The sequence below is a fragment of the Podarcis liolepis genome (assembly GCF_965112155.1).
Source record: "Podarcis liolepis genome assembly, chromosome: 10".
Classification (NCBI taxonomy): Eukaryota; Metazoa; Chordata; class Lepidosauria; order Squamata; family Lacertidae; genus Podarcis; species Podarcis liolepis.
This window is the reverse complement of record NC_139562.1, coordinates 66,831,348-66,848,145: the sequence shown is the minus strand read 5'-3', so window position 1 is coordinate 66,848,145 and position 16,798 is coordinate 66,831,348. Positions and strand designations below refer to the sequence as shown.

General features: G+C 44.0%; 1 protein-coding gene across 1 annotated transcript in view; it reads right to left on the bottom strand.

Annotated features, from left to right (window-relative positions):
* The window catches only part of SLC13A1 (solute carrier family 13 member 1), an 87,967-nt gene that overhangs the window by 48,386 nt on the left and 22,783 nt on the right, over nucleotides 1-16,798 (bottom strand). The window contains exon 2 of the mRNA XM_083463563.1: nucleotides 2,590-2,714. Within this exon, the coding sequence (XP_083319689.1) occupies nucleotides 2,590-2,688 (99 nt within the window). The 5' untranslated portion in view covers nucleotides 2,689-2,714. The remainder of the gene's footprint in view (nucleotides 1-2,589; nucleotides 2,715-16,798) is intronic.

The following is a 16,798-nucleotide window of genomic DNA, read 5'->3' as shown; positions in this document are numbered from 1 at the left end:
TCATTAAAGTCAGAAGCCAACTGCAAGCAAGACAAAGCCGAGACACATTATATACATATTAAAGGTTCTGTAGCCAGTCTCTCTTCACCATTTGAAGGATACCTCAAAGGATCATATTGCACATATGCTATGGTGGTGGGAAGTTTAACAACGGGATTAGTCATTAAAATAACTGATTGAGCAGAGTTAGTTCTCTGTGCCTGAAACTATATTATCCATCTCTTAGGCAGGGCTACATTTCAACAAGGCTGTAAACAAGAGAAATTTATTCACCTCTAGCTTTTATTGCTTGTGATTTATTTCATCAAATCTTTTCATATTCAACCACATTCTCACACAGTTACATAGCCAAAGAAGAAAAAGGAGAACACAGAAAGGCCATCTGTGAACTTATCTCAAATCTTGTCCTAGATGTGAAGCCAAAGTCAGCTATAGCCATGCTGTGAGATGCTGGAGTCTCACAGGTTTCAAAATCATTCCCTTTCCTTTGTAATCATTCACACATAATTCTAGAGAGTTGCCAAACAGTGACCAGCCCTGAAATCTGCTACACACTTTCATGTGTTGAGTTGTAAGGCAACGACACTGGGATTCTATGAACCATAACTTTGCTGTACTGACAAGTAATGCTAAGGGTGAATTTGCTTGAACGTCATCCATTTTACAAATCTCATCATTCATTTCCCCTGCGCTCTGCCAAAATCAGAGTGGGGAAAACTTTCCAATGGACAAGAATGGCCAGTGTTCTGCTCACGGTAGCCCCCTTTAATAGAAACTTGCTCTCTGGCTCTCTCAGTTCCTCCATCACATGGTGCAAGGATTAGAATATCCATCCCATTTCTCCTGTCGCATTCCTGGTTGTCCTCCATGACTTGGGAGGTGACCATCTGTAGCAGGGAGCTTGCTTGTGTAGGCTCCCCTGTGCATTTAAGAACCCCGATTTTCATTCACCATATTGTATGTAAATGCCTGCCAATTTCCATCTTTTGGGTAACCTAAAAAGACCCAAACGTTTTAACTCCAGCCTAGGTGTGGCTGCCATTTGTAAGCATCCATGCTTAGCCTGTCAACAGCATCTAAGTCATATTTTCTTTCGACTTAAGATGATTTCAATCAGTGGCTGGAGACACAAACAACGTAACAACACCAGTTTCCCCCAAATATAGAATTGGATTCTCTGCTTCACACAGATTTAGATGTGCATTATCATGTTAAAGCAGGATGTGTGTTGATTTTCGAAGTATGCTGGTCTGTGTATAGATCAGCATGCGTGCTGCTGGACAACTATCACATACCTTTAAAAATAAATATTGCTTTCCAGTGGTGTGTATCTTAGTGCCAGACAATACATATCACATACTGATGGTGGAGGACATATATCTATCTATAAGTGGTGTGAGCTACAACAGAGGATGGAATCAATTGGATGTCATAGGTTCATCTTTGAATCTGCATAGATTCTATTATTCTCTGTTCTGAAAAGAAATACTTCCTTTGAACATGACCTTGAATGAGGACAAGAAACCACACAATAGTAACAAGAGTTTTGTTTCCTCCCTAAATGAGGGGCAGGGAGCGGGGGGGGGGATACAATTCTGTGTGTTTGTAGGCAGAGTAGCTCTGTGAAAGTACACTGACATCAAAATTGGCACCATTTCTGAAGAAGATGAAAGGCGGCAGATCCATTGAAATCAACGAGAGTTTTGCCTTTGCCTTTTGTGGAGTCAATACTTCACCCATTAATACCATTAACTTCTGACATATGTCTTGATGAGGCAGCAAGATAAAAGGCCATGTTTCTCTGGTGACAAAGAAATAATGAATTTCTGCTCACTTTGGCCTTCTGTGATTAGTCAACACGAAGGCCTTTAATGTAAAATACTGAATTTACGTGCAAGTACAGGATCCTTTATTAAAACGCACAAAAGATTCATGACTAGTTGCTGTGTGGAAGCTGCCACACACATTGATCTTAATCTGTTGGCAGCACAACTGTCATGTGCCCCTCACAATTTTTTAAACTGGTATGACACCGGTTTAAATGTATAATGCAGAGCAATGGAGCAAATGATAGCAAGAACGTAACTGATTATCAGCCTATCAATTATTTCATTCCATTCAGCTGGGAATGTTGACATTCCCTCTCTTGTTCCAGTTCTCCAAATACTGCAGCAAGTAACTGTCATTACTGAAATTATATCTCCCATAAAGCTAGCCACAGATTCTCCCTCTCAAATTAAAAAGGCAATTAAAAGATAGATCTTCTTGACACCTTGTACATATCTATAATGACAAAGCACACTAAAGCTATACTCCTGACAGTGCCCAGGGTTTGGTACAGAAGTGAAATGTTTAAAATATTTAAAACTGTCTGGGTGACAGCCTATCCATTTTATCTGCTAAGAACACATCAGGAAGACTTTGCGGAAGATTCTCTGTGATTTTTTTTAATCACTTTCGATCTGTATCGCACAGCAGAGTTTTGTGAAGAGACCAATCTGAGGAAAAAAATAACTGAGAGGAAGATGAAACATTTCAGTGAGGCTTTGGAAACATAAAGATGTAGTGCAGCAGTTATTATTCACTTACTTTGGTTCTGATGACGAGAGGCAATGGGAGAAGCAGGAGGGGAGTGAAGACGATGAGAAGAAAACGTCGGTAGACCAAGAGTGTTTTGATGACCTTCATGGCGGTGGGCTGCAGGCTCTTCTTTTCTGTGAAAACCATAAACCAAAAGGGAAAAGAGAGATCGAACCTTAAGTAGAAGTGTCTGATTAATATTTCTCCAAACTATCACCTTTAGCCTTTGCAACAGAGCCTTCAGTCAAGCCAAGTTAAAAATAAATATAGCTCTTGATTGTTTTAGTGTCTTACCATTAGATAAGAGGTGCCTTTCCCAGTGAAGATATGAAATACTTTCTATTCTGACTGCACTCTTTTTTTATTCTTCCGTTATACCAGGAGGAGATCAAGGAACCCACCCAGGCCCTGTTGAGAAGCCTTCTTCTTCACCCTGCCCTTTCTTGAAGCCTGCAGACAAGTTGGGTGGGGCATGTATTCTGAGTCCTGAAACTTCGTGAGGGGGTTGTTCAAGTTTCAAAGCTACTTTGGCTAAATTCAGAAGTACAGTGGAAAGTGAACTGAAATGTAAATGTTCAGAACTCTGGCTTCGTACTCTGATAGCACCATACCGGTGTTCCTCCTTACTGTGAGCGGTGAGAAAGGGAGAATTTAAGCACAGTGTTCTTGGATGCCTCTGAACCACAACAGTGTTGTGACCTGTGCCGGAGTGCAGTCACAGGACCTCTCAGGTGGGCGCCATTACAGGCCAGAGCTCCTCCTGCCCGCTTCTTGCCTTTATGTACTTCTGAGAAGCGCAAAATGAACATTTCAAGTCAAAACAGAAACTGGCCGGCATGTGCGATTCTGCACTTTTTTTATCTATGAAAAATAATAATGTGGCAGTCTTTAGCTGCTTCCCATGTCTATATGTGTTTTCTCACCCTGCTGCCTGTTGACAGTTCCCGTTTTTAACTGTAGCCTGGGGAGTGCAGAGTTCAGCTGTCTGAGTAATGTATGAAGCATGCTATGATGGCAGAAATGCTGAGTCAATCAAAATATCCCCATGATGTGCAGGAATCGTCTTGCTATGATGAAAGCACAGGAGTGGCATCAGCACCCAGGGCCTCCTGGAGGTGCAGCCCCTTTATTCTGCCCTCTTCCTGCAGCTGAATTGAGTCACCATTTCCCACAACACACTCAACCTCTTAGGAGTTGCCAGGAAATCAAATGGTGGCTAAGCCCAGGTGCCCAACACTGCTTGGAATACTGTCACTGCAGCCAGGAATGTTCCTGCTCACCACAGCCAACTGACAGAAGAGGAGAGGGACACATTGCTCAAGACCCCCTCAGACCTGGAGCCAGCCTATGAAACTGGACCCGCTAACCCAGGGTTTCCCAAACCTGGGTCTCCAGCTGTTTTTGGACTACAACTCCCATCATCCCTAGCTTCCAGGACCCATGGTCAGGAGTGATGGGAGCTGTAGTCCACAAACAACTGGAGACCCAAGTTTGGGAGACCCTGGGCTAATCTGTGGTCCTCCAGATGTTGTTGTACTCAGCCAGTATGGCCAATGGTCAGAGATGATGAGAGTCATAGTTTAGGGACTCAGACAACACAAACTTGTGGCATGGGCCCCTTCCACACATATACAGTGGTACCTGGGGTTACATATGCTTCAGGTTACATACGCTTCAGGTTACAGACTCCGCTAACCCAGAAATAGTGCTTCAGGTTAAGAACTTTGCTTCAGGATGAGAACAGAAATCGTGCTCCGGTGGCGTGGCAGCAGCAGGAGGCCCCATTAGCTAAAGTGGTGCTTCAGGTTAAGAACAGTTTCAGGTTAAGTTCGGACCTCCGGAACGAATTAAGTACTTAACCCGAGGTACTACTGTATCACAATCCCATCCCAATGCAGAAATTCTCTGGAGTCATGAAAGGGAACTTTCTGTTCTAATTCTGAAATGACATTTTCGACATTTCTGAAACAACGCCATGGCATGCTCTGAGGGGTTTTTTCCTACCATGCCCCAAGAAACACACACATGCACTCCATTGCACTTGACCCAGAAGGCCACAGCCCACTTCGTATTTATGTTTGATCCAACCTGAAGAAGAGTCTGACAAAGTTTTTGGACTGCCTTAATAAGGAGTGGGGAACATTTGGTCCTGCAGATGTTGCTGAACTAGAACTCTTTTCAGTCCCATGAAGCATGCCCTCTGTACAATTAATTATTATATCGGGTTTCAATCCTTGAAACGCTTCACGCTTTGCAGTTTTTAAATGTGGGAGTCACGTAGATTTGTTGCCTATGTATCTTGTTCGACAACTAGAAAAGGAAAAAGAAACTGTACAAACCATCCCTGGCAAGTACCCCAAACTAAAGGAGATGCCAGTCAGCCGATTTCAGTTTCCTCATCTTGCTAGTCCACTTTCCCCACCCTCAGTCATACATTGCAGAATCAGTTGTGCTTCAGTCATCAAACTTTGGATCAGCCTGCCAGCTGATCCAGATTTTAATTACCCTGCAAACATGCAACCTCACTGACCCACGGCTATTTGCCAACCATAGCCGCTGATGTAATTTTCTTTTGTACTGCTGAACTTCTCGTGCTCCTCTGAAGAAAATGTACTGCAGTGAGAACACAAAGCAGTGGGAAGTGAAAAAGTTAATTAATCTGATTAAGTGCCCATTTCAGCCAGGGTAGCCATTTCCTTGTGCTGCAGTAGTTTGCAGTGACCCAGACAAGTGCGAGGCTAATAGGATTAGCATCTTAACCTGACCAGTCCTGCTCAGGACAGATCGTACGAGTGGTTTTTCGGATGATTTCGGATTTCAACGTAAGAACATAAGTGCCCAGACACTGAGGTCCAGTGCCAAGGGCCTTCTGGCGGTTCCCTCGCTAAGAGAAGCCAAGTTACAGGGAACCAGGCAGAGGGCCTTCTCGGTAGTTGCACCCGCCCTGTGGAACGCCCTCCCACCAGATGTCAAAGAAATAAACAACTACCAGATTTTTAGAAAACATCTGAAGGCAGCCCTGTTTAGGGAAGCTTTTAATGTTTAATAGGTTATTGTATTTTAATATTTCGTTGGAAGCGGCCCAGAGTGGCTGGAGACCCAGCCAGATGGGCAGGGTGTAAATAATAAATTTTTGTTGTTGTTGTTGTTGTTGTTGTTGTTGTTGTTGTTGTTGTCATAGGCGCCGACTCCATGGGGCCTGAGGGGGCTCGAGCCCCCTCAAAAAAAATTGGGGGGGGGCTCAGCCCCCCCAATAATCTCGGGCGCCCTTCTAGCAGAGCGCCGCCGCCGTCCCCCGCCTCCTCCCCACCTGCTCCCTCGCCAGCCAGCCAGCCAGCCGCGCGCCCTAGTCGGAGAGCCCCGGCCGTCCCCCGCGAGATTAGGGAATCCCCGGGGGCGGGGGCTCCTGCCTCGCTGCTTCGCAGCACCACCGCCACTGCCGGGGGGAATTTCCTTCCTCCTGGCGGTTTCAGCCCCCGCGAGAACAGGGGAATCCCGACCGGCCACACCTCCCAGCCAGCCAGCCAGCCTATTTAGGGCCGGAGCGGAGGGGGCTCGCCCTCTCTTCTCCGGCTAGCCCCACGTTTCCCACATATCAGCTGTTCCGGAGCTGATTAATAGGCGCAGCACGCTCTCCCCTATTCGCTCACGAGGAGGCGGCACCACTTTATTTGCATATTCATGAGCTTATTTATTATTCATGAGCTTTCCCGGGCCCCCCCCAATATTTTTTATAAGTCCGCGTCCCTGGTTGTTGTTGTTGTTGTTGTTATCACCTGCTGGATCAGGCCAATGGTCCTTCTAGTCCAGTATCCTGCTCTCACAGTGACTATATGAAACCCACATGCAGGACGTGAGCACAAGAGAACTCTCCCAACAACTGATATTCAGACACATACTGCCAACTCCCTTGATCCCCAGCCAGAAAGGTCATGGGCCAAGGATGTTGCAAGTTTTAGTCTAACAATATTGGGGGTGGACAGGTTCTTTTATCCTGCAGTGTATTAAGGGCTCTGAACGATGCCACAAGCATCAACCCAAAGTCCCTTCCTCATGTTGTACCATTCTGGGCGATTCTACGCTCACTGTTTTACACAGTCATGCAGTTCCTTCAGCATGTATCCAAGCCACAATGTTTTCACTGAATATATGGTGGGTCTACACTCATGGTTTTTAACGTTAAGGAGGGGTTAAGGAATGGTTTTGCTAATGTACATGGACACATGACGCCCTACTTTTTAGATGCACAATGTGTTATTACCTTGCTTTTTATTGTTTAATGCTTAATAAATTTAATGCTTAATGACTGATATTTTAATGTATTTTTAATCTCCTGTTGGAAGCCGCCCAGAGTGGCTGGGGAAAGTAATATAGTGGTACCTCGGGTTACATACGCTTCAGGTTACACCCTCCGCTAACCCAGAAATAGTGCTTCAGGTTAAGAACTTTGCTTCAGGATAAGAACAGAAATCCTGCTCTGGCGGCGCGGCGGCAGCTGGAAGCCCCATTAGCTAAAGTGGTGCTTCAGGTTAAGAACAGTTTCAGGTTAAGAACGGACCTCCGGAACGAATTAAGTACTTAACCTGAGGTACCACCATAAATTGTTGTTAATTGTTTTATGCAGCTATACAGTGGTACCTCTGGTTGCGAACGGGATCTGTTCCGGAGCCCCATTCGCATCCTGAAGCGAAGGCAACCCGCATGTGCGCATGTGCAGGTCGCCGCATCTGCGCATGCACATGATGTCATTTTGAGCATCTGCGCATGCACGAGCAGCGAAACCCGGAAGTAACACGTTCCTTGGAAACGCTCAACCTGAAGCATATTTAACCCGAGGTATGACTGTAACGATGAAATACTGCTCATATGTCCCTATGTAGTGTTTTACCTTTCTTTACTGCATTCAAACTCTGACACCCCTCCTATGGTATTCGAGCAAGGAGGGAGGGAGGATTAAAATGTAACACCAGAGGGTGGAGCAGAGCAAACAGCGACCAGAAGCAGGGAAAGAAACAGTGTTTTGGGAAATGGTGTGGCCAGGTATTACTTACCTTTGATGGGAGGGAAAAGGTAAAAAATGTTTTAATTAACCAGTATGCCCTGTGATGTTTTAGAACAACATATCTAATATTAGTCTATTAATGGGAATGACCACTCCCCACATTAAACGGGGGGGGGGGTGCCCTTTGCATGTTCGTGCACAGCCCCCTGGACCCTATGCGGCACCATTAGCACAGGCTTAGCTTCGCCTTCCCCAGGTGGGATACCTGGAGGTTTCAGCCAGTTGCCCAACCCCGCCTGGGGAGGCGTTGCCAAGGTGATCAGGCCAGGTAGGGGGAGGGACCACCTGCCCACACAATAGGGGGAGGATCTTATCTGGGTACATTTGACGGGAGGGAAAAGGTAAAAGACGTTTTAATTAACAAGTATGCCCTGTGATGTTTTAGAACAACATATCTAATAATATTCTAGTAATGGGAAATAACATTAAACAGGTCAGCATAGATCCAGCCATTGCTGGCAGTATTTAAACACCATTCCCTCAGTTTTGGTGTGAACCGAAAATCACCTACAGTCACTTTTCATGTTACGCTCTCCCAACCCACAGCTGTAATGAATTTGCTTCCCCAAATTCTCTCTGCAAACCAGGATGTCAAACATTTGCCAGATGTTCTCTGCATCTTCAAACATTTGCAGGATATTCACTGAATATTTCATAGCAGTAGCACATCTGATGATATTTCAGTTTGTTGTTTGACTTTGATACTTGACAATATTTAACATCCCCTGATCATATTGTAGAGGGTGAAGCTGGCACTCCAAGTTTTACACGTTTGCTGTAAATTGATCCGCTGCCAACACTTGCGTGGTAGTTTTGTCAATTTATCCTCTACCCTTTTTCTGCTGGTGCAGCTACCACTGAGCCATAAGAGCATAGCCAGCAGGGTTAGTCGCCACTGCCTGCCTGTCCTCCCATGAATTTGTCTAATCCTCTTTTAAAATCATCCGGGCTGAAAGTCATTGCTACTAGTTATATTTGCCTGAATTGGTCACTTGATTCCCAGATCTTTCATATCTATGGATAAAGGCAAAAGTGTTTAAGATTCCTATCAAAATAAAATTAGTTATTCTATGTGAGAAATATTCAACGCAGCTCCTCCAAGTGTCCCTATTTTCCTGGGACAATCCTGGATTTACAGAAGCCATCCCAGTTTCTGATTTGATCCCGGAATGTCCTGCTGGTCCTTAAGGTAAAGGTAAAGGGACCCCTGACCATTAGGTCCAGTCGTGGCCGACTCTGGGGTTGCGGCACTCATCTCGCTTTATTGGCCAAGGGAGCCGGCATACAGCTTCTGGGTCATGGGGCCAGCATGACTAAGCCACTTCTGGCGAACCAGAGCAGCGCACGGAAACGCCGTTTACCTTCCCGCCGGAGCAGTACCGATTTATCTACTTGCACTTTGACGTGCTTTCGAACTGCTAGGTTGGCAGGAGCAGGGACTGAGCAACGGGAGCTCACCCCATCGCGGAGATTCAAACCGCCGACCTTCTGATCAGCAAGTCCTAGGCTATGTGGTTTAACCCACAGTGCCACCCGCGAGTGCCCCTATTTTTGTCAGAGAAATGTTGGAGGGTATGGAATAGGGCATCCCTGTTTTCACTGGAGAAATGTCGGAGGGGAGGTCTCTCTTTTCATTGGAGAAATACGGGAGGGTATGTCAACATTACTCCAGCACTGAACTTGAGTGGCCTGTGCCAGTCACTATGAGATGAAAGTCAGAGTCATACAAGGCACAACATACTAGGGAGAACCCTCAGTTATGAAGAAGTAGATAAAATTCAAGCCACCATAAGTGGCCAAACACACACACAAGATAGAAAGTGACTGCCCTTGTAGAATTTTGGCTACCTGAGACCAGAGCAGATTCCGCAACTCAGAGAATTATGGGGAAATCTTCCTCGCTGCCACCCAACCTCAAACACCCTTACAACATGCGGAGCCCATTCCCTGCTTTGTGAGGTTATCTGAACCCGGGCACCAGGTCAAGCAGATACTCCTGCTCTCTTTCTGGCTCAGAGGAAACTCTTTGAATCCTTCCTTGTTCAGAGGTACACTGCAACACTTTGTTGCATGTCTTACTGGTATCTTCTAATTAATGTGGGTGGTGGTTGTGCCATCGGCAGCGAACATGTCTTTTCCCCAAGGCTTCTGCCATGGTGATGTGGGATCTCTATGCAACATTTTGGCTCTTCCTATATTATCACTCATAGCTGCAACTCATAGCTTTGGCTACCATCAGAATATCTGAAGAAGGTGAAAGAGAAAGCATTTTGCAATGAGAATGTCCAATTTATGTTTTCTTAGTCATGGTAATAGATGCATGTGTTTAGTGATTATCTGCATCCCTCCAAAGGAAATATCTCTAGTGTGCTGGTTGAAAAATTATATACTCATGTACATAGAAATACACTAAAAGAATGGCTTTGCTTAACTATGTTACTTTGGGAAATCACATTTAATTCAGACATAAAGACAAGCCATGGTTTACTATTCCAAGAATGATTAGCAACAAGGCTTGAGCTCAAATAATTCCTTCTTCCTCTTTCCCTTCCTTCATGTTTGAGTGATTAGTTCGCCTCCTAATTTGCCATTTCATCAGAATGCTGGAAACTGTGGTTTGTGCTAACCTTTGGTCACCCTCAAGCTAGGAGTCAAATCAGGATCAAACCATGGTTTGGAATCTGGTTTTGAAGGCAAACTATGGAAAAGTTAGTGGAAACCATAGTTTGCCACTTTGAACAAAATAGCAGTCTATGGTTTACCACAAACAAGAACCAAAAGCTTCTAAACTCCTCCCCTTATGTTCAAAGAAAGGCAGAATGGAAGGAGGAAGTGTTTGTTCTTGTAACAGTATTTTTTTCCTTGTAACAATTTGTTGCTACATGGTTTGTTGTTGCATTAGTCTCCCAGTGCTAAACCTGTAATGTGCTTCGGGATGTGGAAATGAAAATCACAGCATATCATTCATAGAACATTTCCGTTCCTAGGACAGGCCACCCGAAGCAGCCAACTAGAGCAGAATGTAGGAAAATAAAGAGATTGTTGCCTTCAAAATATTTTTTTAGAGCATCACAATTCTGTGGCTAGTATAAATTGTCAACAGGTAATGAAAATATCTACACTAAACTATACACTCCCCCGTCCCCCAGATTATAAGATGGTTTCTAAAGTTAGATTCCTATTAGCCTGGTGATATGAAAAATCTAATGGGCTGTCTGTACCAATTTGAGCTATTGTGCAAACAAGTTGGCACCAAAGAGGGGGAAAATCTTGCTTATGCAAAGCAGAGACTGTAACCTAGATCACACTGCTCTTTTCTCTTTCCAGAGCTGTTTTACTTGCTGTCACAATGAATGAACTCAGCAATGTATTGTGTAACAGGTTTCTCTGTATAATTTTGATATAGCAGCATTAATTTTGGAGTGTCAAAACAGAATAGAAAATGAATGGGTTCCTTTTGCTATGGTTCAGTTCTTGGAAACCTAGAGAGGACTCTTTTATTAGATAGTAATTTGCAATCATGGGGAATGAAAACAAAGAATCTAAAGCAGGGGGGGGTGTACAAAAAGCTTGTGCATGAAGATTTCAGGCATCTGCACTGAAATGCACAAACTTTTAGTGGCCTGGAAGTGCAGTGAAATTGTTCCTAGGTGAGCAGATAGACCTTCAGAGAATTCAGGGGAGATGGATTTGGACTGCAAGCCCTGTTCCTATTTCCAAGATATGAAACTGAGTCTTTTCATATAAAATGAAATGAGAAATACTGATTTTTCTATAGTTCCTGAACTATACACAGGAACTTGTATGCATGTAGCTCTGCTGAGACTTTCAGGCAAATGCTTGGGAGTCATTCCTGAGACATTCCTGGAATAGCATTTCCTATATCTTTGCACAATCGTTGTGCTTGCACATTAATGAAACTCACATTTGCTCAAAAATAGCCTTGCACAATGCAGTTTCTCCCTCTGTAGAGATATACACAGAGATAGCTATAGGTTTCTGGGTGGCATCACAGAACAGACAGGGAATACAGGTTTTCTGGCTGACTTCCTGCTCATCTTCTTGAGCAAGTCATTATTAGGCTCAGCTTCCCCATGCTTTCAGAGGAATTATTTATACAGGTTCCTTGCACAGATAATTCCACTGAAACAGTGAGGAACCGTATAGTTATAATAGTGATGAGCCAAACTGAAGCCCAGGTGCACAATTATATTTTTGCCTTCTATCTTTCACTCTTAGAAGGTGCAAAGAGCCACATTCCGTAGAATGGAAAACTTGTCTGAGCAAACTGGAATTTTATTGGCCTCTCTAATTGCAGGTCTCCCTGTGAACTTCACCTCTTATAAAGGTTTCCTCATATTCTGTGACTGGTCTGTACTTCTAAGCTGGCAGGATGACTCTAAATCGCATGTGGAGGGGGGCAAAGTGCTTTAGCTTGCATTGGCTTATAGCAGTACAGACAGTTCACTTCAAATATGGACAGGATATGTGGACTAGTTCATTTTATATACCTGGGACCCCCGTCGTGGCATCCATGAACCCCATGAGACCTTCAGGCACTCCCCTTGGTGGCATCAAGGACCCTTGTCTATCTCATGTTTTAAAGTCTTTTCAATTGATTTCGTTTTTGACTGTTTGGGGGCATTGGCTGACAGCCCTGCAAAAATCCAGAGAGGATGCCCTAAGACAGTTGGATGGCACCTTGTATGTCTCCTTCCATCAACTCCTGCAGCCAATCTGGTGCCAAACATATTGGTCTGCTTCCTTTGGACCACATCAGCAAGGTTGGGGGTTGGGTCGTGTTGTCTCGACAGCCCAAGACCTCCATACAAATTGCCCAGGCTTGCGCCCTGGAGAGGTCACTTTGGTGCTGCTAGCACAGTGGTTTGACTTCATTCCTGGAGGCGCACACCAGACAGATGCCAACAACAAGACTGAACTTGCCGCTAAGCAGGTATATCAGTTGCGGGAAACCTTTGGCTTTCAAGGTTTTGCTGAACAGCAATTCCCATCAACCTCAGCAGGCACAGCCAACTGCCAGGGATGATGGGAGTTGTAGTTTGGCACCACCTGGAGAACCACACCTGAGGTATGTGAATCCATCCCACTGATTTATTGTGAAAGGTTTGGAAAGAAGCTGATCTTCTCGTTTTCCTTTTCAACTCACATGAGGCACCAGATTTACATATAAGCTAAACAAGCTATAGCTTAGGGCCCCATTCTCTTGGGGCCCCCCAAAAAATGTAAAGGAAAAAATCTGGATGCACTTTGATAAAATACATATTTTGTTATGTGTCAATGGCTTTAGATACCTATGAGGTCCATAAATTACCATATAGCATACATTCAACACAGAAAACAGTGACAATTGGTTGTTTACAAGGACAGCTGGACATATAAAGGGCCCCATTACCTTTAGTAGCTTAGGGCCTCATCAAACCTAAATCCGGCCCTGCTCACATGCGTCATAAGCAGTGTTTATGAGCTACAGATAGGTTGTCTCTTCTGCCTATGTTTTAAAAAGATGCAGCCAGAAGATTTAAAACAAACACACACAGCCCATTTCAGGCTGGGTTAAAGTTGGCCAGATGGCAACTGCAGCTAGTTAGCCTCAGCTGGTTTGAACAGTAAATCATCCCACATGCAAAAATATTTACATGGAGGGGAAGAGACCCAAACAGATCTGATGGACATGTTGGAAAGGAATCTTAAATCTTTGGCTTGGCTTTTGGGGATTCTGAGGCAATAATTCCTGGCATATGTGGCGTCCCTCTCAAATCCCCAGAAAATCATCTAGGGCTATGGAAATAATAATAATAGAAGTCTCCCAGCCACCTCTTTCTCCCAGAACAGCTGGCCATAGATAAGTTACCACATGGCAGCTCTGCTGTCTGGGGCAAAAGCCTTAAGAGGTCAGATATGAGCTGTCATAAGACTGGAAAGCCTTTTATGTTCCTCACCCCAACATAATTTGAACAGGTCATCCATCTGGTGAGGTGAACAGTAATTCTGTGGCCTCAGATATCTGAAACCACAAAAAAACTTTTCTACCAAGCCGTCTCAATATTTCTGCAGTTTTTTAAAAAAATAATATCGTCCCTTTTTATATCTTTGAAAACTGTAGTGATGCATGGAGCAAAATACATGGAAATATCCTCATGTTTGCTGTCTGAGCCTTTCAGAAATACTCTGCTCTGATTTCCATTGAGGAAAGTTAACCTCTGCATGAACTGCACCACTTCAGACTGGGTATGTGTGCTCACATCTGGGTGCTTCTAGATCCCCTCCATACGCAAGTCTAGAGGAAAAGGGTCCTAGCCTAGCCGGACCACTACACCTCTTGGGCTTGCTGATCAGAAAGTTGGCGGTTCAAATCCCCACGATGGGGTGAGCTCTGGTTGCTCTGTCCCAGCTCCTGCCAACCTAGCAGTTCGAAAGCACACCAGTGCAAGTAGATAAATAGGTACCACAGTGTCAGGAAGATGGCATTTCCATGTGCTGCTCTGGTTTTGGAGTCCCATTGCTCCAGAAGTGGCTTAGTCATGCTGGCCACATGACCTGAAAAAACTGTCTGCGGACAAAATGCCAGCTCCTTCAGCCTGTAAAGCGAGATGAGCGCCGCAACCCCAGAGTCGTCTGTGACTGGACTTAATTGTCAGGGGTCCTTTACCTTTACCTTTACCTTTACCTTTACCTTTCCATATTAAGTTTATACATGCAGGGAGAATGCAGTCAGTGTGACACATTCTGAGCTATTTCTGACAAAATAGTCCTTGCAAAATCAATACTGAAATGCTTAAAGTTAGACAATGCTTCCCACCCCTCAAAGCCACACTAACTCCTAGGTCACATTCACACCTTATATTTAAGACACTATGATAGAACTTTAAACAATCATGGCTTCCCCCAAAGAATTCTGGGAGTTTGTTAAAGGTGCTGAGAGTCGTTGGGAGACCCCACTATTCCACTCACAGGGTGACAGTTCTTCGAGTTCCTCGGGCAGAGGTATTGATTATTAAACAGCTCTGGAAATAGTAGCTCTGTGATTCTCAAATTTGGGGGGGGGGGGGAATTATAGGGATAGAACTACCTCAATTGTATTGAAACTTATTCATGTATGCTACTACAGCGGCAAGAATATCACTTGCCCAAAAATGGAAAGAAGCAGAAATCCCAGCAAAGGAAGAATGGATACAAAAACTTATAGAATATGAAGAAATGGCAAAACTTACTGGAAGAATAAGAAATTAAGATAACAAACTTTTTTAAATAAAAGAATGGAAATGGTTTATTGAATATTTACAGATAAACTGTAACCAGATAAAAACATTGGCAGGATTATTGTAAGAGCCTGCAGTTTCATAAGAGTATATATTCATAAGAGTTATTCATTTCCTGGTGAACATTTCCTTACCCTACAATTGTGATTTGTGGACTCCCACTTAATTTTATTCTGATTTTAAATGTGATTTAGAACTGTATTTTAACCAATTGTTTGACTGGGCTGGATGAATCCCAAACCGGAATTAAGATTGCCGGAAGAAATATCAACAGCCTCAGATATGCAGATGACACAACATTGATGGCAGAAAGTGAGGAGGAATTAAAGAACCTTTTAATGAGGGTGAAAGAGGTGGGCGCAAAATATGGTCTGAAGCTCAACATCAAAAATACGAAGATCATGGCCACTGGTCCCATCACCTCCTGGCAAATAGAAGGGGAAGAAATGGAGGCAGTGAGAGATTTTACTTTCTTGGGCTCCATGATCACTGCAGATGGTGACAGCAGCCACGAAATTAAAAGAGGCCTGCTTCTTGGGAGAAAAGCAATGACAAACCTAGACAGAGGCATCACCTTGCCAACAATGGTCCGTATAGTTAAAGCTATGGTTTTCCCAGTACTGATGTATGGAAGTGAGAGCTGGACCATAAAGAAGGCTGATCGCCAAAGAATTGATACTTTTGAATTGTGGTGCTGGAGGAGACTCTTGAGAGTCCCATGGACTGCAAGAAGATCAAACCTATCCATTCTGAAGGAAATCAGCCCTGAGTGCTCACTGGAAGGACAGATCCTGAAGCTGAGACTCCAATACTTTGGCCACCTCATGAGAAGAGAAGACTCCCTGGAAAAGACCCTGACGTTGGGAAAGATGGAGGGCACAAGGAGAAGGGGACGACAGAGGACAAGATGGTTGGATACTGTTCTTGAAGCTACTAGCATGAGTTTGACCAAACTGCGGGAGGCGGTGGAAGACAGAAGTGCCTGGAGTGCTCTGGTCCAGGGGGTCACAAAGAGTCGGACACAACTAAATGACTAAACAACAACAACAACAATATTTGGTGTTAGCCGCCCTGAGCCCGGTTTTGGCTGGGGTGGGTGGGCTACAAATATATTATTATTATTATTATTATTATTATTATTATTATTATTATTATTATTGAATCATAGAACTGTAGAGTTGGAAGGGACCCAAGAGTCATCTAGTCCAACCCCCTGCAATACAGGAATCTCAGCTAACACATCTATGGGAGATGGCCCTCCAACTTCATTAGATGCAACTATGCTATGGATGGGGGAGAAATATGGTTCCATTCAGATTTTAATGCGAACCTACCTAATTCTCACTTTCAGAAGTAATGTGCAAAATGAGGCACAGCTATTCTTTGAAATTTGCACTCTTCTGAATTTGGCGTTTGCAGTTCTCCAACCCAATCAAATGCATATAGTCATGAAAAACAACACCTAAAACACATTGTGCTAGGGAAATTACGTGCAAAAAGGTGTACACCAGGCAAAATTGCATTAACTAACGTGTATATTGGCCCACCCCCACCCCCACTGCAAATTGCAAAAGGCAGATCAAAGCCTATTTATGTATGCAACGACTGCGGCAAGAAATTTATTAGCCCCAAAGTGGAAATTACAGGAGTTACCAACGTTGGAGGAGTGGCATACGAAGATGATGGATTATGCAGAACTGGCAAAACTGACCTGCAAGATCTGAAACCAGGAAGAATCAAAATTCCAAAGAGATTGGAGTAAATTTATTGACCACATAAGTAATAACTGTAGGAGTTTGAAGACATTAGCAGGACTGAAATAAATCTTACGACATGGATTTGTGGAAAGGAGAGGAAACTGTGAGATGTAGATTGA